Source organism: Cololabis saira, chromosome 13, assembly GCF_033807715.1.
Source record: "Cololabis saira isolate AMF1-May2022 chromosome 13, fColSai1.1, whole genome shotgun sequence".
In the NCBI taxonomy this organism is placed as follows: Eukaryota; Metazoa; Chordata; class Actinopteri; order Beloniformes; family Belonidae; genus Cololabis; species Cololabis saira.
In genome coordinates, this window is record NC_084599.1 from 35,854,755 (window position 1) to 35,878,259 (window position 23,505).

General features: G+C 40.4%; 2 protein-coding genes across 2 annotated transcripts; one reads left to right on the forward strand and one right to left on the reverse strand.

Moving 5' to 3' along the window:
* Positions 1 to 403: 403 nt before the first annotated feature.
* Positions 404 to 14,186, reverse strand: ushbp1 (Usher syndrome 1C binding protein 1). Its single transcript, XM_061738798.1, has 14 exons — positions 14,021 to 14,186; positions 13,093 to 13,316; positions 12,130 to 12,266; positions 11,864 to 12,027; positions 10,461 to 10,649; positions 9,386 to 9,633; positions 8,040 to 8,180; positions 7,847 to 7,935; positions 7,640 to 7,772; positions 7,318 to 7,546; positions 5,647 to 5,805; positions 2,810 to 2,907; positions 746 to 868; positions 404 to 656 (listed from the first exon to the last, which is right to left on the reverse strand). Exons 1-14 carry the CDS (start codon positions 14,024 to 14,026, stop codon positions 491 to 493), a joined length of 2,106 nt encoding a protein of 701 aa, XP_061594782.1. The 5' UTR covers positions 14,027 to 14,186; the 3' UTR covers positions 404 to 490.
* A 1,756-nt stretch (positions 14,187 to 15,942) lies between these two features.
* babam1 (BRISC and BRCA1 A complex member 1) lies at positions 15,943 to 21,736 on the forward strand. The gene is made up of 9 exons (XM_061738802.1): positions 15,943 to 16,062; positions 17,822 to 18,270; positions 18,365 to 18,423; positions 18,509 to 18,629; positions 18,775 to 18,853; positions 18,965 to 18,989; positions 19,111 to 19,240; positions 19,382 to 19,468; positions 20,812 to 21,736. The coding sequence occupies exons 2-9, from the start codon at positions 17,836 to 17,838 to the stop codon at positions 21,010 to 21,012; spliced, it is 1,137 nt and encodes a 378-aa protein (XP_061594786.1). The 5' UTR covers positions 15,943 to 16,062; positions 17,822 to 17,835; the 3' UTR covers positions 21,013 to 21,736.
* Positions 21,737 to 23,505: the final 1,769 nt, after the last annotated feature.

Here is a 23,505-nt window from a genome sequence, read left to right on the forward strand (position 1 = left end):
TATGAGGCGATACACCGCTACGGAAAAATGGCGGAAGCTCCGGCCGGCGGAGTTAGTTGTGGGCGTGGTTTCACGCATCGCTCCTGCCGTGACGTCACGACAGGAGCAGAATCTGAACGGCTCGTAGAAGCCACATCACACTGGACGGCTCATCCGGGCGGCTTTACAGACACTGCAGAATTTTGTTGCTTTCCTCCTTCTCTGAGTTGGCAGTCTGAGGGGAGACCACTTTATATAAGTTAAAGCAAGACAAAAACGTGTTTTTCATAATAGGCCCCCTTTAAATTCCTCTGTTTTCCTTGTTTGTAGAGTCTTTCATGAGAGTCTATAAGGATTGGCCCAGATGTCACTAAAAGGTTAGTATTTTAAATATCTACGGAAATAATCAACAAACTGCAGCAGATTTTGAAAGAACGTTATATATTGATCTTATTTGCATATATGCTGTTGTTGGTATGAATAGTCTGACAAGATGGAGGGCCGGAGGGTCTCATAAGACGGTCTCCTCCTTCCTCCACTCCGAGGCTTCTCCAGCTTCCCTGGTTGCACCGCTCTGGTTCTGCTGGCTCTCCATCATGGTCGCCACCTTCTGCTCCAGCCTCCACACCTGCTCCCGATATTTCCTGCAGATCTGCCGATACGAGCTCAAGGCTTTACTGGAAGGGAGAGAACCCACGAGATCCAGTTTAGTGCACGTGTAACGGTTTGCTTTGGACGGTCTGAAGGCTCTTCTCCCGGTGTTCACCTGTGAGCTTGTGTGAGGCGAGCGATCTGCTCGCCGCCTTCTTTCCTGTGTGACCCGCCGTCCTTGACATTTGTGCCCAGGGAGTCGTGCACCAGGGCCAGCCTCTTCTTCAGGGCGTGCTCCCTGGAAGAGGAAAAGGACTGATGAGGAGAACATATATATATAGGCTCATCAAAGACGTTTACTCACTGGAATCTCATGAAATGAAAGAAAAACCTTTTCTCTTATCTTCTGAGCATACATGGTGAATTGTATGAAGAGTAAATATGACTTTTTAAATGATATTGCCACTCAAGGTTGGAAGATAAAAAGGAGGGAAAGGACTAAAGGTTCTCTATGTTCAACCTCTGCTTCCCTCTGACAGTTACTAAGCAACACATTAAAACCAGGTGAGAGCAATGTTCCCTCTAATCTGTCATTTATCTGGGCGTACACACAAGCTCCCTGAGCAAACTCAGGACGACTGTGTGAGCAACATCAGATATGCACGCTTTATTTTTAAGTATCTCATTACACTTAAAACAAGACTCATCACTGGAAAAAACAACAATTTTCACCTGTTTCAAGTAGATTTTCACTTGAAATAAGTAGAAAAATCTGCCAGTGGAACAAGATTTATCTTCTCATTACAAGCAAAAAAGTCTTGTTCCACTGGCAGATTTTTCTACTTATTTTAAGTGAAAATCTACTTGAAACAGGTGAAAATTTCGACTTTTTTCTCGAAATTTTGAGAGAAAAAATTGAAATGTCGAGAAAAAAAGTTGAAATTTTGAGAAAAAAGTCAAAATTTTGAGAAAAAAAAGTCAAAATGTCCAGGGAAAAGTTGAAATTTTCAGAAAAAAAAGTCAAAGTTTTTATGAAAAAAGTTGAAATGTCGACAATTTTGTTTTAATTGACCATTTTTACTTGTTTCAAGTCAATTTTCACTTAAAATAAGTAGAAAAATCTGCTAGTGGAACAAGATTTTTTTGCTTGTAATAAGAAGATAAATCTTGTCCCACTGACAGATTTTTCTACTTATTTCAAGTGAAAATTTACTTGAAACAGGTGAAAATTGTCAAATAAGTTATTTTTCTGGTGTTATTTTTCTGGTGATGACTCTAAATGTTGAAATAGCAGTAAAACCACATTCATTGATGAAATGACATAAGGGATGGAAAGGAGGGATGACAGTTTTACAGGGGGGATGATTTGGACCGTTTTTATTTCAGGGGGGATGATTTGGACCGTTTTTATTTCAGGGGGGATGATTTGGACCGTTTTTATTTCAGGAGGGGATGATTTGGACCGTTTTTATTTCAGGAGGGGATGCCACCCTCCTCATCCCCCCTCAACTCCACTACTGCTGGTATACACAGCAATGGTATGGACAGCTTTTAGCAGAGGCTTCAGACTTTCTCCTGTCCGGGATCCCCACAGCTCCTTGTATTCCCCAAATCCTTCAACACTTCTCCTCTCGACTCGCGGGACCTCCGTAAACTGATTTATGGTTCCGCGTTACACCAACGCAGAGCCTACGCCGTAGGGAACGCGGCGACGTGCACGTATGTTGCGCGTCGCCGCGTTTCCTACGGCGTAGGCTCTGCGTCGATTTAGCGCGGAACCATAAATCAGGCTTTACGAGTGAACGTCTCACGAGGGGCAGTAGCGTTGCGACGCCACTGTAGCCAAATCACAAGGAGAGAACAGAGAACTGTGAGCTCATGAGAAGTCCTGGTACGCCGTAAAAGGTGCCAGAGGGCCTCTGGCAGAGGCTAATATTGAGAAGTGGGGGTACTCCGTACCGGCGCGTACCGGCCCACTTAAAGCACTGCGCTGGATAGACTTTCTTGTGCGCTGAGAATATACGGGCAGTGCGCGATTGCGCACGCGCGCAGTTTAGAGGGAACATTGGGTGAGAGGTGTCTGATCCTTTTCTACATTTCCAGATCACGCCTCACCATATTTCTTTTGAATTTGTCATTTCAAAGGTCTTCATTTTTCTGTTTCATGCAATGCAGCGTTACCAGAGATTGTAGGAACTTTGAACGCTGTGTAGGGCAGCATGCAGAGACAGAGCCTCACCTCTGGAGGACGACCTGCAGCTCCTTCAGGATGGGTCTGGTCAGAGGACTGGCCACGTCCCCGTCACCGACGGCTTTGGTTGCATTGTCACAGAGACCCTGAACAGGACGTTCAAAAACGCTGTTAATGCGTGAAAAAGTAATTCAAAAGCATGAATTTACAGCTCCAGTTTTCGTGCTACTCAGCTGAGCCCTGCAGAGATGCTTTGGTTTGCCACTTGACTGGTTGTGTCACTGTGAGGCAGTAGTGTTTGAAAATGTCACGTGATACCTGAATGCATCGAATTTGGCCTTGATCATCAAATTGATTCTCAAAAGATTCAAAGCTTTATTTCTCACCTTCATCCAAAGATCCAGAAACTTGTGAATTATGAGATTTTTACGTGTGCCAACCAGAGCTGTTTAGGGCAGGTTGGTACGAATGTACATCAGGAGTGTAATCATTATCAATATATAATTGACAGTGATAAATTATTTTTAATATACAGGACTGTCTCAGAAAATTAGAATATTGTGATTTTCTGTAATGCAATTAAAAAAACAAAAATGTCACACATTCTGTATTCACTACAAATCAACTGAAATATTGCAAGCCTTTTATTATTTTAATATTGCTGATCATGGCTTACAGCTTAAGAAAACTCAAGTATCCTATCTCAAAAAATTTGAATATTTTGGGAATCTTAATCTTAAACTGTAAGCCATAATCAGCAATATTAAAATAATAAAAGGCTTGCAATATTTCAGTTGATTTATAATGAATCCAGAATATATGACATTTTTGTTTTTTTAATTGCATTACAGAAAATAAAGAACTTTATCACAATATTCTAATTTTCTGAGACAGTCCTGTATGGCAGGACATGTGCCAACATGAACACATTCAGCACATCTCTGCACCCACTTATCACAACACTTTCTTTGTCCGATTAAGTGCCCAATCTTGTAAATGATCACAATTTCTAAGAGCGATTTTCACTTTATTTAGTTCCTCCAAGTGTTTGAACACTGGTTTGGGCCGCCATCCTGACACTTTTACTCTCCGATCCTGTCCGGTTCCTCTGGAGTTTGATTTCAGAGTAACATCAGTGCTCAAAGAAGAAACATGGAGAGTGACACGAGCAATCAGAGAAATTAAACATGAGACCAGGGCAGAGCAACAACCAGACCAGTATCAACCAAAAAAAAAAACATTTTAGAAAGTGTCTTTCGGTGGGATAGGAATCCAGGTGAATGGCTGTTGATTTTTGAAGTAAACACTTGTTGATCTGAGGTGTTATTAACAATTCTGCAGCAGAGGTGTCAAGTAACGAAGTACAAATACTTGGTTACCTTACTTAAGTAGAAATTTTGGTTATCTATACTTCACTGGAGTAATTATTTTTCAGACGACTTTTTACTTTTACTCCTTACATTTTCACGCAATTATCTGTACTTTTTACTCCTTACATTTTAAAAACAGCTTCGTTACTCTATTTCATTTCGACCTTTTAAAAAAAACTATCCAGTTAAATTGCTCCATCCGGATAGAGTGAATTTGGTTGTGGTTGTTTCAGATGTTCTTGTCCAGTTTTGTTCTTACATCCGTTCCCTCAGATTCCTGCAACTAAACTTGGATGTACATTCCAATAAAGGTTAGGATAAATGATAACATGCCTCTGAAGTTTGACTTTTTGCACCATTACAATACTTATAGGCAACTAGTCATCATATCTTCTGCTCTCTGAAACACATGTTAATGCTCAATAGTACACATATATGGTTCTTTAGTATATTTGCATTATACTAAGATGCATTCATTTTCAATGGCTTTTGTCCTTAATGGCTTTTTTCCCCCTTACATTACTTTTACTTTTATACTTTAAGTAGTTTTGAAACCAGTACTTTTATACTTTTACTTGAGTAAAAAAACTTGAGTTGATACTTCAACTTCTACAGGAGCTTTTTTAAACTCTAGTATCTATACTTCTACCTGAGTAATGAATGTGAATACTTTTGACACCTCTGTTCTGCAGCCAGATTGGTTGTTTTAAATAGTTGGACTATAGGAGTCGCATGAAGCCCCGCCCACGGGCCGTTGTGATCGGTTATTCCTGTCCAGGGCAGGCTCTTTAAACTCTGCCAACACCTACATATGATGTCACGTTTTTACAAAACATTGCTCTAAGACATATTCTATAAATGTTAAATCAAATTTATTTTATTCTCCTTTGAGAAATATGGGGGTAAAAATCTGAAGTATCTAAAGTAATAGTTGATTGTTATTTAATGTAAACACTCAATTTTACAATCGTCTGTGTACATTAGTGTCTTAATAATTCAGCAACTTCATTCTCTACCAAGTGGAAGAGGTATTTACATGTCATAACATTTTCTTTGAGATTTACTCCCCAAATAATCCCCGGTGTAGTGTAATTTGGTGCGGTTTGGTGAACCAGAGCATGGATGTGTTCCTAGAAATCGGGGAGCATGAAGGTCCTGAAGGAAAATGAATGAACAGTTCAACGTTGCTTTGTTGAGCTGAAGAAACTGTTCAGTTTGACAATGACGGGGGTTGAGGGGTTTGGCGAGAAATAGTGCTGCAATGACAGGACAGCCCGGCAGAAGACCTTGCAGAACCAAAATATCCTTGTTGGTCTGGAGGGATTCTGCTTTGGTAGATGTGTGATTTCCCATGTGGGACAGCCAGATTTGAATCGGGTCTGTCACAGTAGACCAACCCCCTGCTCCCTCTTGCTCGTTTCACCTTGACTTTGTATTATCTTCACATTAAAAGAACGAAAGAAAGAAAGAAAAGAAGCAGAAGTGTCTTCGGTGCTGCCGCGGGAGCTGTGGTACCTGTTGCTCCATCTTCCGATCTTCCACCTCTTCCCTGAGATTCTCCGGGATGAAAACGCCGGCCGCTTCCTGGGCCTTCTGGCTCATTAACCCCCACTCCAGACACCTCAGCTCTTTCTCCTTGAGGCGGATCAGACCTCGCAGATCCGACATCTCCTCCTAGGAACACAAATCAGTCAATTTCACCTCACTTTTATAATAATATCTGTTATTATTTACAAATGTTTGCGCTGATCGATAACCCCCACATCCCTCTAATGTTGCCTCCGAATATTTTTCTGAGGTATTTTAGTGAAGAGCTGCATAGAAGTCACAGGCGGTGGCTTTCTTAATCCACTGAGGAGCATATTTTTAGATCCTTTTTAGATTCAAGCTCCAATATCGATCACGTCTTCACAGCTCGGTTCATAGCAGCTGGAGTCCGACATTCCAACACTCTCACCTGCAGGATCGACCTGATTACAGATCTGTCCTACAGCTTTGTGTTGCAGCTAGTGATGCACAGAATGTTCGGTAACCGAAATTGTTCGGACGAAAATAGCAAAAAAACACTTTCGGTGTTCGGTGGAATAAGTGGGGAAAAAATCCAACAATTAATAACGGCGTGTTTAGATGACGCAATCAAACAGCGAACAGCGTGGAGTGAGGGGCGTGCGGTGTTAAATGCAGCACACATGTCAGCAGTGTGGAAGTATTTCAAAGTGGCGAGAATGATACAAGAATGGCTGTTTGCAGATGTGCCCCCTCTTGATATTTGAGCCTACAGTCTTTCAGCACTACAAATTTGATTTATCACTTGAAATCAAAACACCCTGAACAGCATGTCGCGTACGAGACAGAGACGGCGGCAGCAAAGAGGAAAGCTGCCACTCCATCCGTGGCTAACGTCTTTGAAAAGACAAAAGATTTCGCCAGTGACAGTGCCAAAGCAAAAGGCATTTTTACGATACACTTTAATGCATTCAACGCATTTTTTTTGTTTTAAGACCTATTTTACAATTTTTCAGCAGTCAGTTATAGGCCTAATGTAACCTCAAAGCCAAAAAGAATATTTTGCTAATTTATTTATTTTAAGTCATTGTGCTTTTTTGGTATAATTTCTGCTGGAATATTTAAAAAATGCTGGGAAATTAAAAAAACCTTGTAATTTTGTAAAATATTTTTTTTCTTTGAAAAGCATGCCTAAAGCAAATTTATTTGATTTATGCAATGTCGAAAAAATTGGCAAAATAAATGAAAAACTGCAAAGAACCATGTTCGGTATGTTATTCGGTATTTAGCCATGTGTTTATTATTATTTTCGGTTTTGGTTTCGGTCACAAATCTTCATTTTGGTGCATCACTAGTTGCAGCTGAAGGTGTTGGTGGAGATAAAGTCTTGATCATGTTCTGATCTGAGACTGTGATTTCAGAGATCCCTTTAAATCTAAATCTGGCTCCAGACGAAAGGACAGGACTCTGTCCATGCTATAACTGTGCAACCCTGCACTGTGTCGTCTACAGACTGCATATATATATATATATATATATATATATATATATATATATATATATATATATATATATACTCAAAACAATGTGTTCAGGGGCTGCGAGCAACAATGACATGAGGACAGAGGCCCAGTGTTTCCTCTTCATATCTTTAGAGGACGTCACGCATGCAGCTCCTACCCTGACTGAAATAAGTTCGTAAAACAAGGAGGCTTTCTCCCTCTTCGTATCAGGAGGTTTGCTGCCGTCTCTGGTCACGTGTCCCGATCTGGTTCCGGCTGGCTGGCCGGCGTCAGAGCTGGGTTTGCCCTCCGGTCCGGGCCTGGGCAGACAGACAGCTGCCCGGTCTCTCTTCAGACGCTCGATTAGTTGCCGGAGAACTGTTTCCCGATCCGCCGGTTCGGCTGCCCTGCGGGGGTTGCAGGAAATGACATATCTGATGATTTCTGAGACGCCAGCACATATTTCCGCTTGCCGTACTTCATCCAGCATCAAACATCACCTCTGACCCGTGTGACTCGTGTGCGTTAGCGTCTCCTCCGTGACCCCGGCGCTGGAGAAGGACGTGGACAGCTCTTCAGTTCCCATCTTCCTGAGCTGGTCTGAAGGACTGTCTTCCTGCTGCCCGTCGCTATCTGAGATGAGAGAAACATGTGAGTTTGATGTGCGTGAAGGACAATCATACCTGTGTCTGGTTTTCTGCAAACACCTGCTGACTCTGTCTGCAGAGGAGAGTTCTGCTGCCTCCTGGCATCACAGAGCGACAGTAGCTCGCTGTACGCCTGCTCGCACTCCTCACTGTCACAGCACACAAGATGAAAACCCGTTTACCAAACCCACTGTACATAAATGCTCATGCAGACAGACCTACAGTCTGGTGTGCTTTTTTGTTTTTTGCATACCAGTATTTGAGAGCCGTCTGCAGGGCCGAAAAGTCAGACTCAAGTCTGGCTAGAGCGACGTTGATCTGCTCCGACTCGCTCCTCTTCCGCTCCAGAGCTGCAGTCAGACGTTCGTTTTTGGCTTTAAGCCTCTCAATGTATCTGGGATCACAGAAAGATGGAGGATGTGGATTCAGGGAAAAAAATCATAATCATAATCAGGTTTATTGGCCAAGTCAGGTCAAACAAGACAGGGAATTTGACTCGGTTATTTTCGCTCACTGTACAGTAAATAGACAAAAAAGAAGATTCAAACAGTGAAGGAAGAAGCAGAATGACGGTGCAAAGAATATCAAACACTATAAAAGAGGAAAAATCCAATACGCGATCCGTCTGTGTTCAATTGTTTTATTTTCTACTGTGTTAACAAAACTTTGGACTTTGTTTTTCCTCCAGCCGCTTGACAGCAGATCAACTGGAGCCAAGAATACCTGTTAATATACGATCACTAGATGTCAGATTTCATGGACTCCTGTGAGACGGGAGATGAGGGCAGAGAGATGGAGGGGACAGACCGGCCTCCTGGGGCCGGATTCACCAATATGTTCTTAAGAACAATCTTAAGAAATGTCTTAAGATCTAAAATTAAGAAGTTCATAAGAAAGTTCTTAAGTGAAATTCCTCAATATTTTCTTAAGAACCGTCTTAAGAACTGTCATTTCTTACGAATTTCTTTTTTTTCCTACTTAAGAACTTCTTAAAATAAGTCATTGCACGCGCCAACAAACAACATTTATACAGGTAGTTTGGGTCTTAACCGTCAGTCACTCACTAAACATGGAGAAGGAGAAAAAGAGATGCAGGAACTTTTCAAGGCAGGAGCTTGAGGTTATGGTGGATGAGATTAATGTGCGAAAAAAAATACTGTTGGGGAAATTTATAATAATTAACTACCACGCTAACTAACATGCTAACAAACAGTTAACAGGCTCTTTGTGTAATTAATTACAAAGTATATCCTCAAACTATGACCTACTAGTCTAAACTTGTCTAAAATGTGTTGAAAAAGGTGATATTAGAGGCTTACCTTTTCACAGAAGAAATTTTAAGACAGGTCAAGGTTGTCTTAAAGTCAAGAACAAATTTGAGAACTTTTAATTCAAGAATACCATTTATTCTTAAGTTTTTTCTTAAGAAGAAACTTAAGAAGAAAGTTGAGAAAATACTTGAGAACTTTTTTGGAGAATATGACTTCTTCTCTTTTTTCTTCTTAAGACTGAACTTAAGAAAAAAATGACACAAATGACAGATTTTTTTTTAAGAATGTTTCATGAATCCGGCCCCTGATCTCCAATACAAGGACCCACCGGTTCAGTCGCTCCGTCTCCGGCTCCAGGCCGATGGGGCTGGGACATGGACTCCCCGAGGTGACGGAGCCCAGAGGAGAGCCGTCCACACCACCAGGAAGAGGGGTGACAGCTCTGCTCTTCCTTCTGTGGAGCAACGGCGAGCCGGGATACGGAGGAGAGGCCCAGTCCGGACTGAGAGGCCCGCCGGTGGACCGGTAGGACGGAGAGAGACTCCCAGACCTCCAGTTCTTGTGGAGTCCAACCAGCTGGAGCAGAAGAAACAAGCATCACTATGACCTCGGATCCCCAAGCAATATTGACCCTCGTCCAGTACTCGAGTTGTAAAAAAAAAATCAGGGGGGATGGTGGATTTTATCATATGGGGACAGATAATTTGTGCTGATTACAAATAATATAATATATTACAAATAATAGCACTGACCAAAACACCTGCAGAAATACTGCAGGGATGACATAGCAGCAGTTAAATGCAGCCTTCTGTAAGCTTTAAATATCCACTGGGCTTACATCAAATACATCAAAACACAACAATAAAAACAGTTTTCTGAACTTATCAATATGTCTCTGTCCTTCACAGGATAAGTAAAATGGATCACTGCTAAAACTCAAAATCTTAACATGAATATTGGTCTTATTTCTAGTTAAAATGTCTCATTTTAGTAAAAGAAATCTCATTACACTTAAAACAAGACTCACCACTGGAAAAAACAACAATTTTCACCTGTTTGAAGTAGATTTTCACTTGAAATAAGTAGAAAAATCAGCCAGTGGAACAAGATTTTGCTTGTAATAAGAAGATAAATCCCACTGGCAGATTTTCCTACTTATTTCAAGTGAAAATTTACTTGAAACAGGTGAAAATAAGTTATTTTTCTGGTGTTTTTTTTTTTGGTGATGACTAAATGTTGAAATAGCAGTAATACCATATTCATTGATGAAATGACATAAGGGATGGAAAGGGGGGATGGAAGTTTTACAGGGGGGATGATTTTGACCGTTTTTATTTCAGGGGGGGATGCCATCCCCCCTCACCCCCCCTCAACTCCAGTACTGCCCTCATCCCTGTCTCCACCTTCTTCCTCTCCTCCTCAGGTGAGCCGATGGTGTTCTGTGCTCTCTGCAGCTCCTCCTGGTGACTCTGCAGCATGTTGTGGAAACCAGACTCCTGCTTGTCTGCATCCAGGACGTCCTCCGGGTTCTGGTCCTTCGGCACGCTCAGGGGACATGAAATCCCAAACTCTTTCTCCATCTCATCCAGAATCTGCAACCAGGGAACTAAATTACAAAAGGGACTGACTGATTTTTGGTTGTTTCCCTGCACTGTACTTTGAACGATAGCAGGAAGAAGATGGGGGTATTTTGTCTTCTAGAAGCGAAACATAAAATTGCACTGTCATGGAAATCTGTTCACAGACCAAGTAGGCAGAGTTGGGTTGAGGGATTACTGCAATGCCTTGCTTTAGAGAAACTTAGATATGTTGTAAAGGGAAATATAACACATTTGAGAATATTTGGGGCTCCTTTATGCAATTTCTGGAGGGGGAGGATTTTATTGCAGCTCTGTAGTCTACTGTTGTATTATATATTTTTTATTCTTATTTTTATATACGCAACTTCTTGTTTATCTCTAATAAGATCACTGATCACATTTTGGATGGTGGGAGCATTCTATAAGTACACAATGTGTTTCCATCTGTGTATGTACATGTTCGTCACTCATTAGCGTTATCCTTTTCTTTTCCCTAAACGCCATGATGAGAATCAGTCAGTTACCACAACAGTAAAATATACAACTTAAATCTCTACATTTTGAATATCTTCAAGTGCCTATTTGTACGTATTAATGTGCCTTGTTCTGTTTTGTTCTGTTTTGTGCCTTTAAACTGTAATTGAAAAAGTCAATAAAAATATTTGTCAAAAAAACAAAAGGGACTGACAAGAATGTAATAATCAGACTTGTTTTCCCCCTTAAATTAATCTATTAAATGTCATGTATCCATACAAGGTCTTTATATATTAGTTCATTTTACATAAACAGTGTATTTTACTAGAGAATCGGTATGAACTCAGGGGAACTTGTATGTTTAAAAAAATAAAGGTAAGGACAAACTTTAGAAGTAGATGTGTTTTTGTTAAAGGGGTAAACTTGTGGAATAGTCTTTAGTGATGAGCTAAAAATGTGTAGTTCTATCCGCAAATTCAAAAACTTCACAAAGATCTCTGTAATACTTTTTATTTTGATTTGTTGTGATGTGATGTATTGTAAAAAAGGGTAGGCATTATATAAGCTACGGCTTCAGTCTACACCTTTTTTGGTTCATTTATTTATATCTCCAGCTTTACTGTGGTGCATCTTTTTATTGACTAATGGACCAAAATAAAACTAACTAACTAACTAACTAACTAAGAATAACCACCTTTCTTATTTTCTTACTGGGAAATTGTATTTATTTCTTTACTTTTCTCCTTTTCTACCTGGGTGGACTTGGTCCAGTTCTCGTGGGCGGCCCTCAGGTGATCTCTGTGCCGGTCCTGGTCAGAGGCGGTGATGGGAGCAGCCCAGGTTCTCCTGCAGCTGATGGAGTCCTCCAGCGACGATAAGACCTCCTGCAGTTTGGTCCAGGCGATGCCAGCGCCCCCTAGAGGAGCACAGCCACACGTGCAGGAGAGGATCACCTTTAACTCCACGTACACAAACACCATATTGAAAAGGTCCCATGTACGTGGTTATCGCTCACAACCTCTGTCAGAAATCGGAGGTTTGGACGTGACTTTGGGCGGCTTGTTCCTCTCTGGACTGGTCCTGACCAGCCGGTGGGACAGCAGGTCTGGGACCAGCGGCCTGGACAGAGCCGGTGACCTCGTGTCACCTGGATCGCTGCAACAGGAGGGCGCTTAAATTGAAATAAACCATAATCTCAATCCTCACACATCAGGGGCGTCAATTGGGTAAGCCAAGGTACGGCAGCCGCCACACCTTGGCTTCAAGGGTTAAATGTAAATGTTTGTTTTTTTAAATACATTTATGGAATTACTCTGTGTCTATTTGTATTGATTATTCTATTACTTAATACATATACAATAACTACAAATGCAAATCAGAACAACATGATCGATTTCACTAGTTATTATACACTGCAAAAACTCAAAATCTTAACAAGAATATTTGTCTTATTTCTAGTTAAAATGTCTAATTTTTAGTCAAAAAAACCTCATTTAAAACAAGACTCAAAAACAACAATTTTCACCTGTTTCAAGTAGATTTTCACTTAAAATAAGCAGAAAAATCTGCCAGTGGAACAAGATTTTTTTGCCTGTAATGAGAAGATAAATCTTGTCCCACTGGAAGATTTTTCTACTTATTTCAAGTGAAAATTTACTTGAAAGGTGAAAATGGTCAAATAAAAAGTTATTTTTCCGGTGATGACTCTTGTTTTAAGTGTAATGACATTTTTTGACTAAAAATGAGACATTTTAACTAGAAATAAGACAAATATTCCTGGTAAGATTTTGAGTTTTTGCAGTGAGTGAGACTGCATTTGAAAAAGTTCCAACTTTCTTGACCACACAGATCAGCTACATAGCAGACTTCTGTGATGAGTATTTGCTGGACGTGTTGATTGATACTCTAGTTAAGTTCTGTGACTCGTAACCTTGCCATACCTTAGCTTGCACTGAATTGACGCCACTGAGGCTCAACTCACCTTGGAGCCTTCAGTGAGCCCATCTTCTTGTTCAGCTCAGCGATGATGCTGAGCAGGGTCCCCACCTCAGCCTCGCACTGGGCCACCTCAGCCGGAGTGGGCTCCAGGCTGATTACGGGGTCAGGGCCCTCGGGGTCAAGGGTCATGTGGTCGCCAGGGGTCAGCGCCTCCCTGTCGAACCCCAAACCAGCTTCCAGGCTATCACATCTGCCCCGCCACGAGTCCTACACAAACACAGATTTGTATTTGAACTGTTGGAAATAACCTGATAATCATATTTGAGCTAAATGTGTCTGTATGGTCTTTATTTTTCCTGATCATCCTCTCTTTCTACTGCACACGCTCCCATATAACATGCAGCAGAGCCTTTGTTTTGCATGTGAATAATCCACGTTAGAAATCTGTCATGAAGCAGATATCAGACCGTTCAGCAGCTATTGTTTTAGGCAGCGGAAAAGGAGGAAACTAAAAACATCCTGAGATCCAGCTTCCTGCCCAGCAAATATTTGTGGACCATTCCATCTATTGTTTTCTCAAAGAATGTTGGATAAATGCCTAAAACACGCAATCACACAAATAGTACTTATATATGTCATAAAGTATATATACAATCGACTGGAAATACCCCAGATTGATTCAGCCCATACATGTGTACATGACTTGAACATATATTAGACAGACACGTACCTGAAACTTCACCAGACGTGTTTATAATTTCTGGCAGTTTGGTGTCTGACACTCTCTTAAGCGCATGATTTGAGGAGGATTATTATTCCACAGTTTAACAAACTATTAAACATCAGAAAGTCCTGCACATCAGTCCCACTGGTCAGAACGAGAAGCAGAAACCTGAAACACTGTGGTCCAATAAAGCACCTAAAATGATACGACTGAGATAGTTTGCAGTGTACGGTTCATCATAACTTACCTCCATGGCTCTTGATCTTTATGACTGAAGCCGAAATCTACGAGGCTGTTAAATATTTAACAAAATGTGGGGATATTCCTTCCAGCAATGTTTTGCAGTTATGTTCTCCAACAGCCAGTCGGTCGCTGCAGTCGTCTCCTCTGTCTACATATTTGTCCAACGCTGTTTAGTGTGATGAATGAAGTAAGTGGAAAACACTGAGAAAGTCATCCCCACCCATTCCGCGTCACTGTGTGTCCCTTCCTGTTTTGTCCAGTAAGTCTCCATAAACATCACCTCACTATATATAGCTATATATATATATATATATATATATATATATATATATATATATATATATATATATATATATATATATATATATATGTAAGTTTGAAGCTTCATCTCTAAGGTTACAATACTTCAGCGATTAAACTTGCATTTAGTCTTAATATTTCAATGCTGATATTTTTCCTATTCTGTCCTCTAACTTAACTAACAAGAAGATCTATAGCATATATTCAGGATGCATATTGGAAGCTTGGCTATTGGAAGAACAACACTGTTGCCACAACCGTGCCTAAAACATGTATACTTTTCATTGATGTTGCTTTTCTTTTCCTTTTCTGTCCTATTGTGTTTTTAAGGACACTTGTAATTGCTCCTCCTGCTAACTGTTCTACTTGTCGTTACTGTTGTTTTATTGATTTTAGTATTTTATGTTGTTGACACTAACCTGCCTAAGGGACTAAAGATGAAAATTAGCCGTTGGCTATAATCTTGCATATTTACATGTATATGTTCATTAATATGTATTGTCCCTGTTATAAATAAAATAAACTCAAACTCATACCATCAGTACTCGAGTTGTAAAAAAAACCAGGGGGGATGGTGGATTTTATCATATGGGGACAGATCATTTCTGCTGATTACAAATAATATAATAGATAACAAATAATAGCACTGACCAAAACACCTGCAGAAATACTGCAGGAATGACATAGCAGCAGTTAAATGCAGCCTTCTGCAAGCTTTAAATATCCACTGGGCTTACATTGAATACATCAAAACACAACAATAAAAAACAGTTTTCTGAACTTATCAATATGACTCTGTCCTTCACAGGATAAGTAAAATGGATGACTGCAAATACTCAAAATCTTAACAAGAATATTTGTCTTATTTCTAGTTAAAATGTCTCATTTTAGTAAAGAAATCTCATTACACTTAAAACAAGACTCTTCACTGGAAAAAAACAACAATTTGCACCTGTTTCAAGTAGATTTTCACTTGAAATAAGTAGAAAAATCTGCCAGTGGGACAAGATTTTTTCCATTCCCCCTCATCCCCCCTCAACTCAGTTACTGCATACCATGTATTAAATATCCAGCCAAAACATAGACCAGTGTGAGTGTACTTAAGAAGCTCTGCAGTTACTTTACAGTACTAGGTGCGAAACATGTGTAAACAGAATAAAAACAAAAAATAAAAAATAGTGCAATGACCCCAATGCTCTTATGTGTACAAATTTTAAAAATATACACAGCAAAATAAAAAAGAGAGAAATAAAAATTAAATATAAAAGATAAACAAATAAATACAAAGTAAAATGTTACATATGCAAGGGCAGGACAGAGGCGGCATGTAGTGCAAATGAAAGTGTGTGAATCAACCATGGATCTATTGGAATCAACTGGGCGAGTTGGGGCAGTGTTCAGCAAGCTGACTGTATATCCCTTAAACAATATTGCAGTTTAGTTATATAAGTGCCTGAATTAATCATTATTTTATATTTTTTATAACTCTTGTACTATAATAAAGTAACTTCAACAAAAACATTAAGAGAAAACCAATAGAAAATAAGATTTTAAAGCAGATTTTGTTCACCCAAGACCTCAAAACTTCATTTCCCACAGTGCATTGCGATCAGTAGTTCCGGTTTGGCTCATTTCCGGGGAGGAAGTTGCTGGTTCAAAACAAATAGCTCTTCGATTAAATATTCTGTAACTTTCAATGAGTCTTTGCGGCGTATAAGTCTCATACTTGTTGTAATAACTTCTCATGTAAGTATGATTCTTTACTCAGACGTGAGGCTTTTATATTTCATACTTTTGACAAGTCTTTTAGATTTATCTGGTGCTAACAGCTAAAACATGTGTTGTTATCGAGCATCCTTCTGCTCCTCTAACCTTCTCGGTACAAAGTGTTTTTAGGCTCTTCTTGATCTATGTCAGACTTTTTTTTTTTAATAGTTACGGCTTTATGTGTTGCTGATGTGTTCCTAAAAGGAGAACTTGACACGAACGTATGAAGTCAATGAAATCAGTTGTCAGGTGTAAATGTGGGATTCATACAAACACAGAATTCATCTTCCAAGTAGATTTGCAGCTGGGATAAGAAAATCAAAGCTAATGGAGTTCATAATGCCTTAGAGTTTAACATCTTACTGCTGGTCTACAAAGACCTGAATGGTCAGGGACCAAAATACATGACTGTCTCAGAAAATTAGAATATTGTGATAAAGGTCTTTATTTTCTGTAATGCAATTAAAAAAACAAAAATGTCATACATTCTGGATTCATTACAAATCAACTGAAATGTTGCAAGCCTTGCATGACTTACAGTTTAAGAGTAAGATTCCCAGAATATTCAAATTTTTTGAGATAGGATATTTGAGGTTTCTTAAGATGTAAGCCATGATCAGCAATATTAAAATAATAAAAGGCTTGCAATATTTCAGTTGATTTGTAATGAATCCAGAATGTATGACATTTTTGTTTTTCTAATTGCATTACAGAAAATCACAATATTCTAATTTTCTGAGACAGTCCTGTACATGCTGGATCTGTTAGTTGCTATGAAGCTCCCAGACCCCTGAGGTTCATCTGGATCTGGTTTGTTGTGGTTCCCAAGAACCAGAACCAAGCAAGGTGAAGCAGCGTTCAGTTATTCTGCTCCTCACCGGTGGAACAAACTTCCTGTAGACCTGAGGTCTGCTCCAACTGTCACTCCTTTAAATCAGGACTAAAAACATTACTGTTTACTGAAGCGTACTCTTAACCCTCCTGTTGTCCTCGCCACTGTGTTAACCCCCCCCCCCCCCCCCCCCTTCCCAAATCCTTTAAACAAGATTTTTTTAACTTGAAATTTAACTTCCCCAGCTAGGGCAAGTAAGAGGAAGAGTTGTCAGTTCTGCCCTCAAAAGAAGGACTATACTGTGTGCTGCAGGTGTAATAAATATGTGCACTTGCATACTGCCCTACATGTGCTAACTAGTTGAATGGGATATGTTATATTTCATATCTTTGTATTATACATTATTGAAAATTGTTCACTGGAGAAAAATAAAAAAACTGAGTCATTGGGATGAATAAAAATGCATTCAAAACTCCCTTTTTTCTTTACCTATAGAAATACAAATGAGGAGGGAAAACTTAAGCATTCACTCATTTTGTGATGAATGACAAGTTGTTTCTTCAAGCAAGATGAAATTTGGTGCTTATAATGGGGGTTTAATGAAGACCAGTCATTTTGACCCGGAGGACACAGGGTGTATTCAGAAAATGAACACAACAGGAGGGTTAAATTAAATACTTACCTTCTGTACTCTACTGCCCTTACTTTTTAACAACTTCATCATTTTATTTAATTTTATTTGTTATTTACTGTTTAATTGTGTCTTGCTGCTTTTAATGTTGATGTAAAGCACTTTGAATTACCTTGTGTTGAATTGTGCTATAGAAATAAACTTGCCTTGCCTTAAAACTTCATAATCTCAGCATGATTTTCTGTTCAACTCATCCAATGGCTTTGACTTTGTAGCATCCTCTGTATCCATGGAGACGCCAGAGCCAGGCCCAGCAGATGGAGAGGAACGCCCGGTGGAGCTGCGACCTCGGACACGGTCCAACCCGGAGGGAGCTGAGGACCGGCGCAGCAGCACAGGAAGCCTCGGAGGGAACGGTAACCAGAGCATGTCTCAGCCCGCCGTGGGAAGTCGTGTGGAAGGGGAGGGCGAGGCTTCGACCAGCGACAGCCCCCCGAGCTCCATCACTACGACCATCCCAGCTGCTGCCGTTCAGGCCGTAGCTCCTGCAGGTGCCGTTGGTGCCACGGCTGGAGCCAGCAGCTCCGTGCCGCTGTCCTCTGCTGCTGTAGCGCCCAAAGAGAGGCCAAAGCCCACACAGCAACAGCCCACACTCACTATGCCCGTCCCTCCACCGGCAGAGTACCAGCTCCGAGTCCCCCGGGTCAACTGCCCAGAGAAAGTGGTAGGCTCACATTACACCCCTGATTCAAGCATCATTTTAACAAACAAAAGGTTGATTTCACTTTTTTGGCTTGTCCTGTTTGGTGTCTTGACAGATTATCTGCTTAGATCTTTCTGAAGAGATGTCTTTGCCAAAGTTGGAGTCTTTTAATGGGTGTGTAACCACATATCTTCATTTTCAAAAAAACAAGTTAGGTTGAATTTGTCCTTTGGCCTAATTTGATTTTCTTTTGATCTAGATCTAAAACAAATGCTTTGAACATATCGCAGAAAATGATTGAGATGTTTGTGAGAACAAAACATAATATTGACAAACAGCACGAGTTCGCCCTGGTTGTCATCAACGATGACGCTCTGTGGGTGAGTACAGACGCCACTGATGTCCGTCAAAAATATGTCGAGTTTTAGTTATTTCATAATACACCAATCACCCCAGTGCTGAGCAGGACGTTGAGTGTTGTGACCTGATATAAGGTGATATTTATTGTAGTTATCTGTGCCTCAGCTGTCAGGCTTCACATCTGATCCCAGGGAGCTGTGCAGCTGTTTGTATGATCTGGAAACCAATGTGTGCGAGTCTTTCAGTATCCTTTATCTGGAAAACACAACTGTTAAATATGTTTCTGTTTTTTTTTTTTTAATGATGACGTGGTGAATTTTAGATTTCTAGTTTTACCCTTAACTTCCATTTTTAGACCTTGAAGATCTCCTTAATGTCATGTAAGTAGAATTTAGTGAAAAAATATCCACAGCATACTGTTTTTAATATATCAATATTTAAAATTAAAAGTTGTATGTGTTGTCCTTTTCTTCTTTTTCTTTTCTTCTTGTGCCTCTGCAGTCGTCAGAAGATTGAGCTGCCCTCGACGGAGAACGTTCAGACCATCCCTCCTCCGTACGTGGTGCGAACGGTTCTCATCTACAGCCGCCATGCAGGGCCGCTTCAGTTCAGCCCCTCAGAGGCTGTTAGTGTGAGTACCTTCACTTTACTGTGTGTATATTTCAGTTGGTACATTTTCCTCCTCCCTTTTTTTTTATTGCCTCTTCTGCTTTCGGATATTTGTGGAAGAGTTCGGTCACGAACTTGTTTTTGTTCCCGTGTTTTGCTCCAGAAAATGCTGCAGTCTCCCTACTTCTTCTTTGACGTGGTGTATTTGCACAACGGAGCAGAGGAACAAGGGGACGAGACCAGCTGGAGGGTGAGTGGAGACGACGTTTGTGGAGGATTAGCAGGTTAATTCAATTCATATAGCTTCAAATCATGCCAAATGTCATCTTACTTCAGGGATACAATTCAACTCAGTCCAGATTAGGCCAGTTAATACAAACCCAACTGTAAAATAACGGCCCAGCGAAGGAAACCAACAGATGACACCAAGACTTTTCTTCCATATGATCCCCCGTCCTGAGCATGAACACAGAAAGAAACCATCAGCAGAACCAGACTCGGGGAGGGCAGCGATCTGCCTCGATGAGAGAACAAGAAGATAAGATCAATAGATCAAAAACACCTGTTAGGAAGAAGGAACACAGATCAATAATAACAATAATGTCATTAATAGAGTTTGAGTAAAAGATAACAGAGTGAGGAGAGGTGTATCATGGGAGGTTCCCCAGGGGTTTAGGCCTGCAGCAGCACGACTAAGAAATGTTTCACGCTCACCTGAGTCTCCCTGAACTCTAGGGATGGGAATTGATAAGATTTTTATGATTCCAATTCCACTTTCGATTCTGCTTAACGATTCGGTTCTTTTTCGATCCCCTTATCGATTCTCATTTGGAGAAAAAAAAGCACAACAATCAGGAAAATGGCGCTAATATGATAGGCAGTGTTCCTTAGTTAATTATTTACCTGCAGTATTATTAGCCACGGACATGCTAACTGCTGGGTTGAGAACTACTGACGTCGGTCCGGAGCGGATTGAAAACGCCTCTTTCATTGATTGTTATTGCTGCTGTGTGTGCAAATATTTTTGCATGTTGGTAGTATTTCCTCCCTTTTACGAAATATTCACTTGGCAAGTATTTCAAGTTGCTCTGTTGTCTCTTTTTTACTGAAATGTAACCAGACTTTCCAGCGTTTGTACCGCTTGGGCGCCATGTTTACTATTGACTGCTGACTTACGAACGACTGGAATTGAAAAGGGAATCGTTTGTAAAACTTGCAAACGATTCTAAGGAATTTAAACACAGGGAATCGATTCTGAACAAGAACCGGTTCTCGATTCCCATCTCTACTGAACTCCAAGCTTTGTTAAAGAGGAAAGTTTGAAGCTTCATCTCAAAGGTAGAGAAGGAAGGCCAGCACCTCTCTAATATGCTGTACTTTGTTTCTTGTTCATCCAGCTATGGCAAGGTGTGTTTGGAAGGTTAATTTGTGTACAATTTCTGAAAATGGAAACACCGTATTAAAAAAATAAATAAAAGAAAACAACCTTTTGAGTGAAATAACTTGAATGAAAAGTGAAAACTGCATCAATCTCCTGAACGCTGAAGCGCCTGACGTTCTCTTGAAGTGACTGAATATTTACATCTTCTGCAGGACAACTACACATCTTTCTGTACCTTGGACTCGAAGGGGATGTGTTATCGCTTTGAGGTTTCCCTGAGTGGACCCGCCATCGAGCTGCACAACTGCATGGCCAAACTGCTGGCCCACCCGTTACAAAGACCCTTCCAGAGCCACGCCTCGTACAGCCTGCTGGAGGGGGACGACCCCCCGGACAACGAAGCCACAGTCTGAAACCAGCGCTTCTGCGTGATATCAATGCACACTGCAGCTGCAGAAAACCGGCTGGCATCTCTCAACTGCACAATACTACTTGTTTTTCCTCTTTTACTGACAAAGATCTGGAGAAAAGTTCTCCAGACAAGTGTCTGACGAGGGTTTGAGTTTTTAGCTACGTAGCCACTGGGAATGAATGACGGGGAAGATGCTTTTAAATAACAGGGTTTGTCTTAGAAATAATCACGTTTATATCAAGTGTTCAAAGCACTGAGATTTGCAAAACCTACACTTAAGCTTCTTTCCTTTCAAATCACAGACCACACTGATTTATCTGCAAGTCTTAAAGGAAGAAATCCAACAAATGATGCCTGACGTGCAGCTTTTGTTCACAGTTGGCCTTTTAGAGAAATCAACCTTAAATACATGTACATTAATACATGTAAAATGAACTTTGATTTAAATATAGAACGATGCCTTTCCTTCCGGTTGTTAACTTCCTCGTTGTTACTTGTTTTGATGCATTTCTGTCTTATTAGATTACTTTTTTTTTTTTTTTAATCCCTTTATTCCTAAGCATGTCACACAGACAGAGAATGTCAGTAATGTTGTTTTTTTTAAGCTTCCCTTGACGTTGATCTCTGTGGCGGTTTGTGATGGTCCTGCCAGTCTAGACGCACTTCGAATCTAATGTACAGAAAAGCTTTTTAAGTTTATTTCTGAGTATTAAAAAAACATGTACTTCTCATAAATGAGTGCACTTGTAGATTTCTTCGTGCTTGTGTCAGGAGATGGCAGCAAACCACCTCCTTTAAAACATTCAGCCGGGTTTCCTTCCAGCTGGAAATAGGGGGACTGGCTCCCGTTGCTGCAGTCAGCAGTAAACCCTCATCTGCTTATCTCCCCTGCTTTGATGGTCTCGTCTGGGTCGCTGGGTCGCTGCTACTCCAGGGTTTATAACACTCCTATATGATTAAGCAGTCGCCCCATCACATATTGTAATCTCTTATCCAGCTATTGCTCAAATCTAACTTCAGCGGTTAAATGCATGTTTTCCTGTCCGGCCAGTTATCTGAAAAGATGTCAAGTCTTCAACAGTTTAGTTTCCTGCTTTTGTTCAGTCGCTATCTGATGTCTCGCTCCTAACTCCCCATTTTCTCTCAATCTATCTTCATAAATTTCCCTTTTTCTTCATCCAATGAAGATAGGTTGTCAGGGAGACAATGGGGAGCAGGAAAAGCTGGGACTCTGAGGACCTTTTCCCCTTTCACACCCTCCCCCAGCAGACCTGGCCGTTCCTCACGTCATCGGCCCGATAACGGTGACGGGGGTCGATCCAGAGAGCCCGTCCGGCTGGGTGAATTTGTTATTCCGTCCCTAAAGAATGACAGGTCCCTATTGTTTTCATTCCCTCAGTCCTCCACTGCTATGACTCCTTTCCGTGTTTGCTTGAGACAGGATATGGTGGAAATTTTTGTATTTCTCTGGTATTTTCTGCTTTACTCCTTATTTGCATTGTTCAACCGACAGAAGGGAACGTGATGAGGAGTTCTGTCATCGTTCTAGTTACATAGTGATGGGTCACGTTTCCTGATATCTTTATATAACATCTCCTCCACATTAATGGAATAAAACTGCTCATTTATCTGCATACCAAACGTAACAGCTAACCGTTTTAATCTAGTCAATCTATCATCTTAGAAGCCGTGTTTGGGAGAATAAACTATTTCATGAGGATCCTCTTTTCCCAGCAGTTTGTAAAAAGTCCTTATGGAGCGTTAAATGTAAGTAAAACCAAAATGCAGTAATCTGGTGACTATTTAAACTCTTATCAAGCTGTTCAAAGGCAAAAGCATCAAAACAAATTGCATTTTATTTTGAAAAATAAATTTCAGTGAACATTTGAAAGTAGAAGAGACTAGTTTTGTCGTTGTTTTACTAAAGTGTGAGATCTGGCGATGTACCGTAGTACAGCGGTCCTGTACTGTACACCTGCCCAGGTATCCAAGACATCCATGAACTTTCTCTGAGGGAATGTTTGAGCTGCGTCTGGATGTAGCATTGATTACTTACTGAGAGAAAATCAAAGTCTGATTTCTATTTCCACTCTGTGCATCTTGATTGAGTTCTGCTGGACTGTATCTGGCTGTCGCTGCACAACTATATACACAGATTAAATAGTATTATTGCTTTTATTTGGTTTTTACCTTGCAAACTTTTCCAGTTAGAGGTCTTTAAAAGTGAATGTTCCATTTTTATTATTATTAAAATAATAGTTTGATATGTTTTCAGGCTCAGTAGTTCTTCGTATAACAAAGTAAAGCTCCTCCTGTGTTTAAATTTCTTTTTTCTTTCATATCAAACAGCTCATTTCTACTTGATATCAGTTATTTGCACAGATAATCCTCTAACTGACTTTCTGCAAACAAAGAATTTGCTCTAAATCTTTGAGTTTTAAAACAAGCAGAAAAACTAAATTTATAATTTGAAGATGTTTTTAACCAAGCAAAG

Bases quoted from the DNA above. Each gene is read 5' to 3' on its own strand.
- ushbp1 (XM_061738798.1), bottom strand. The intron at 8,181-9,385 runs GTGGGTCCTTGT...CTGTGATCCCAG, and splicing joins GAGACGGAGCGACTGAACCG to ATACATTGAGAGGCTTAAAG. The intron at 2,908-5,646 runs GTACCACAGCTC...CGTCCTGTTCAG, and splicing joins ATCGGAAGATGGAGCAACAG to GGTCTCTGTGACAATGCAAC.
- babam1 (XM_061738802.1), top strand. From the start codon at position 17,836: ATGGAGACGCCAGAGCCAGGCCCAGCAGATGGAGAGGAACGCCCGGTG. The intron at 18,271-18,364 runs GTAGGCTCACAT...GTGTCTTGACAG, and splicing joins TCAACTGCCCAGAGAAAGTG to ATTATCTGCTTAGATCTTTC. The intron at 18,424-18,508 runs GTGTGTAACCAC...CTTTTGATCTAG, and splicing joins AAGTTGGAGTCTTTTAATGG to ATCTAAAACAAATGCTTTGA.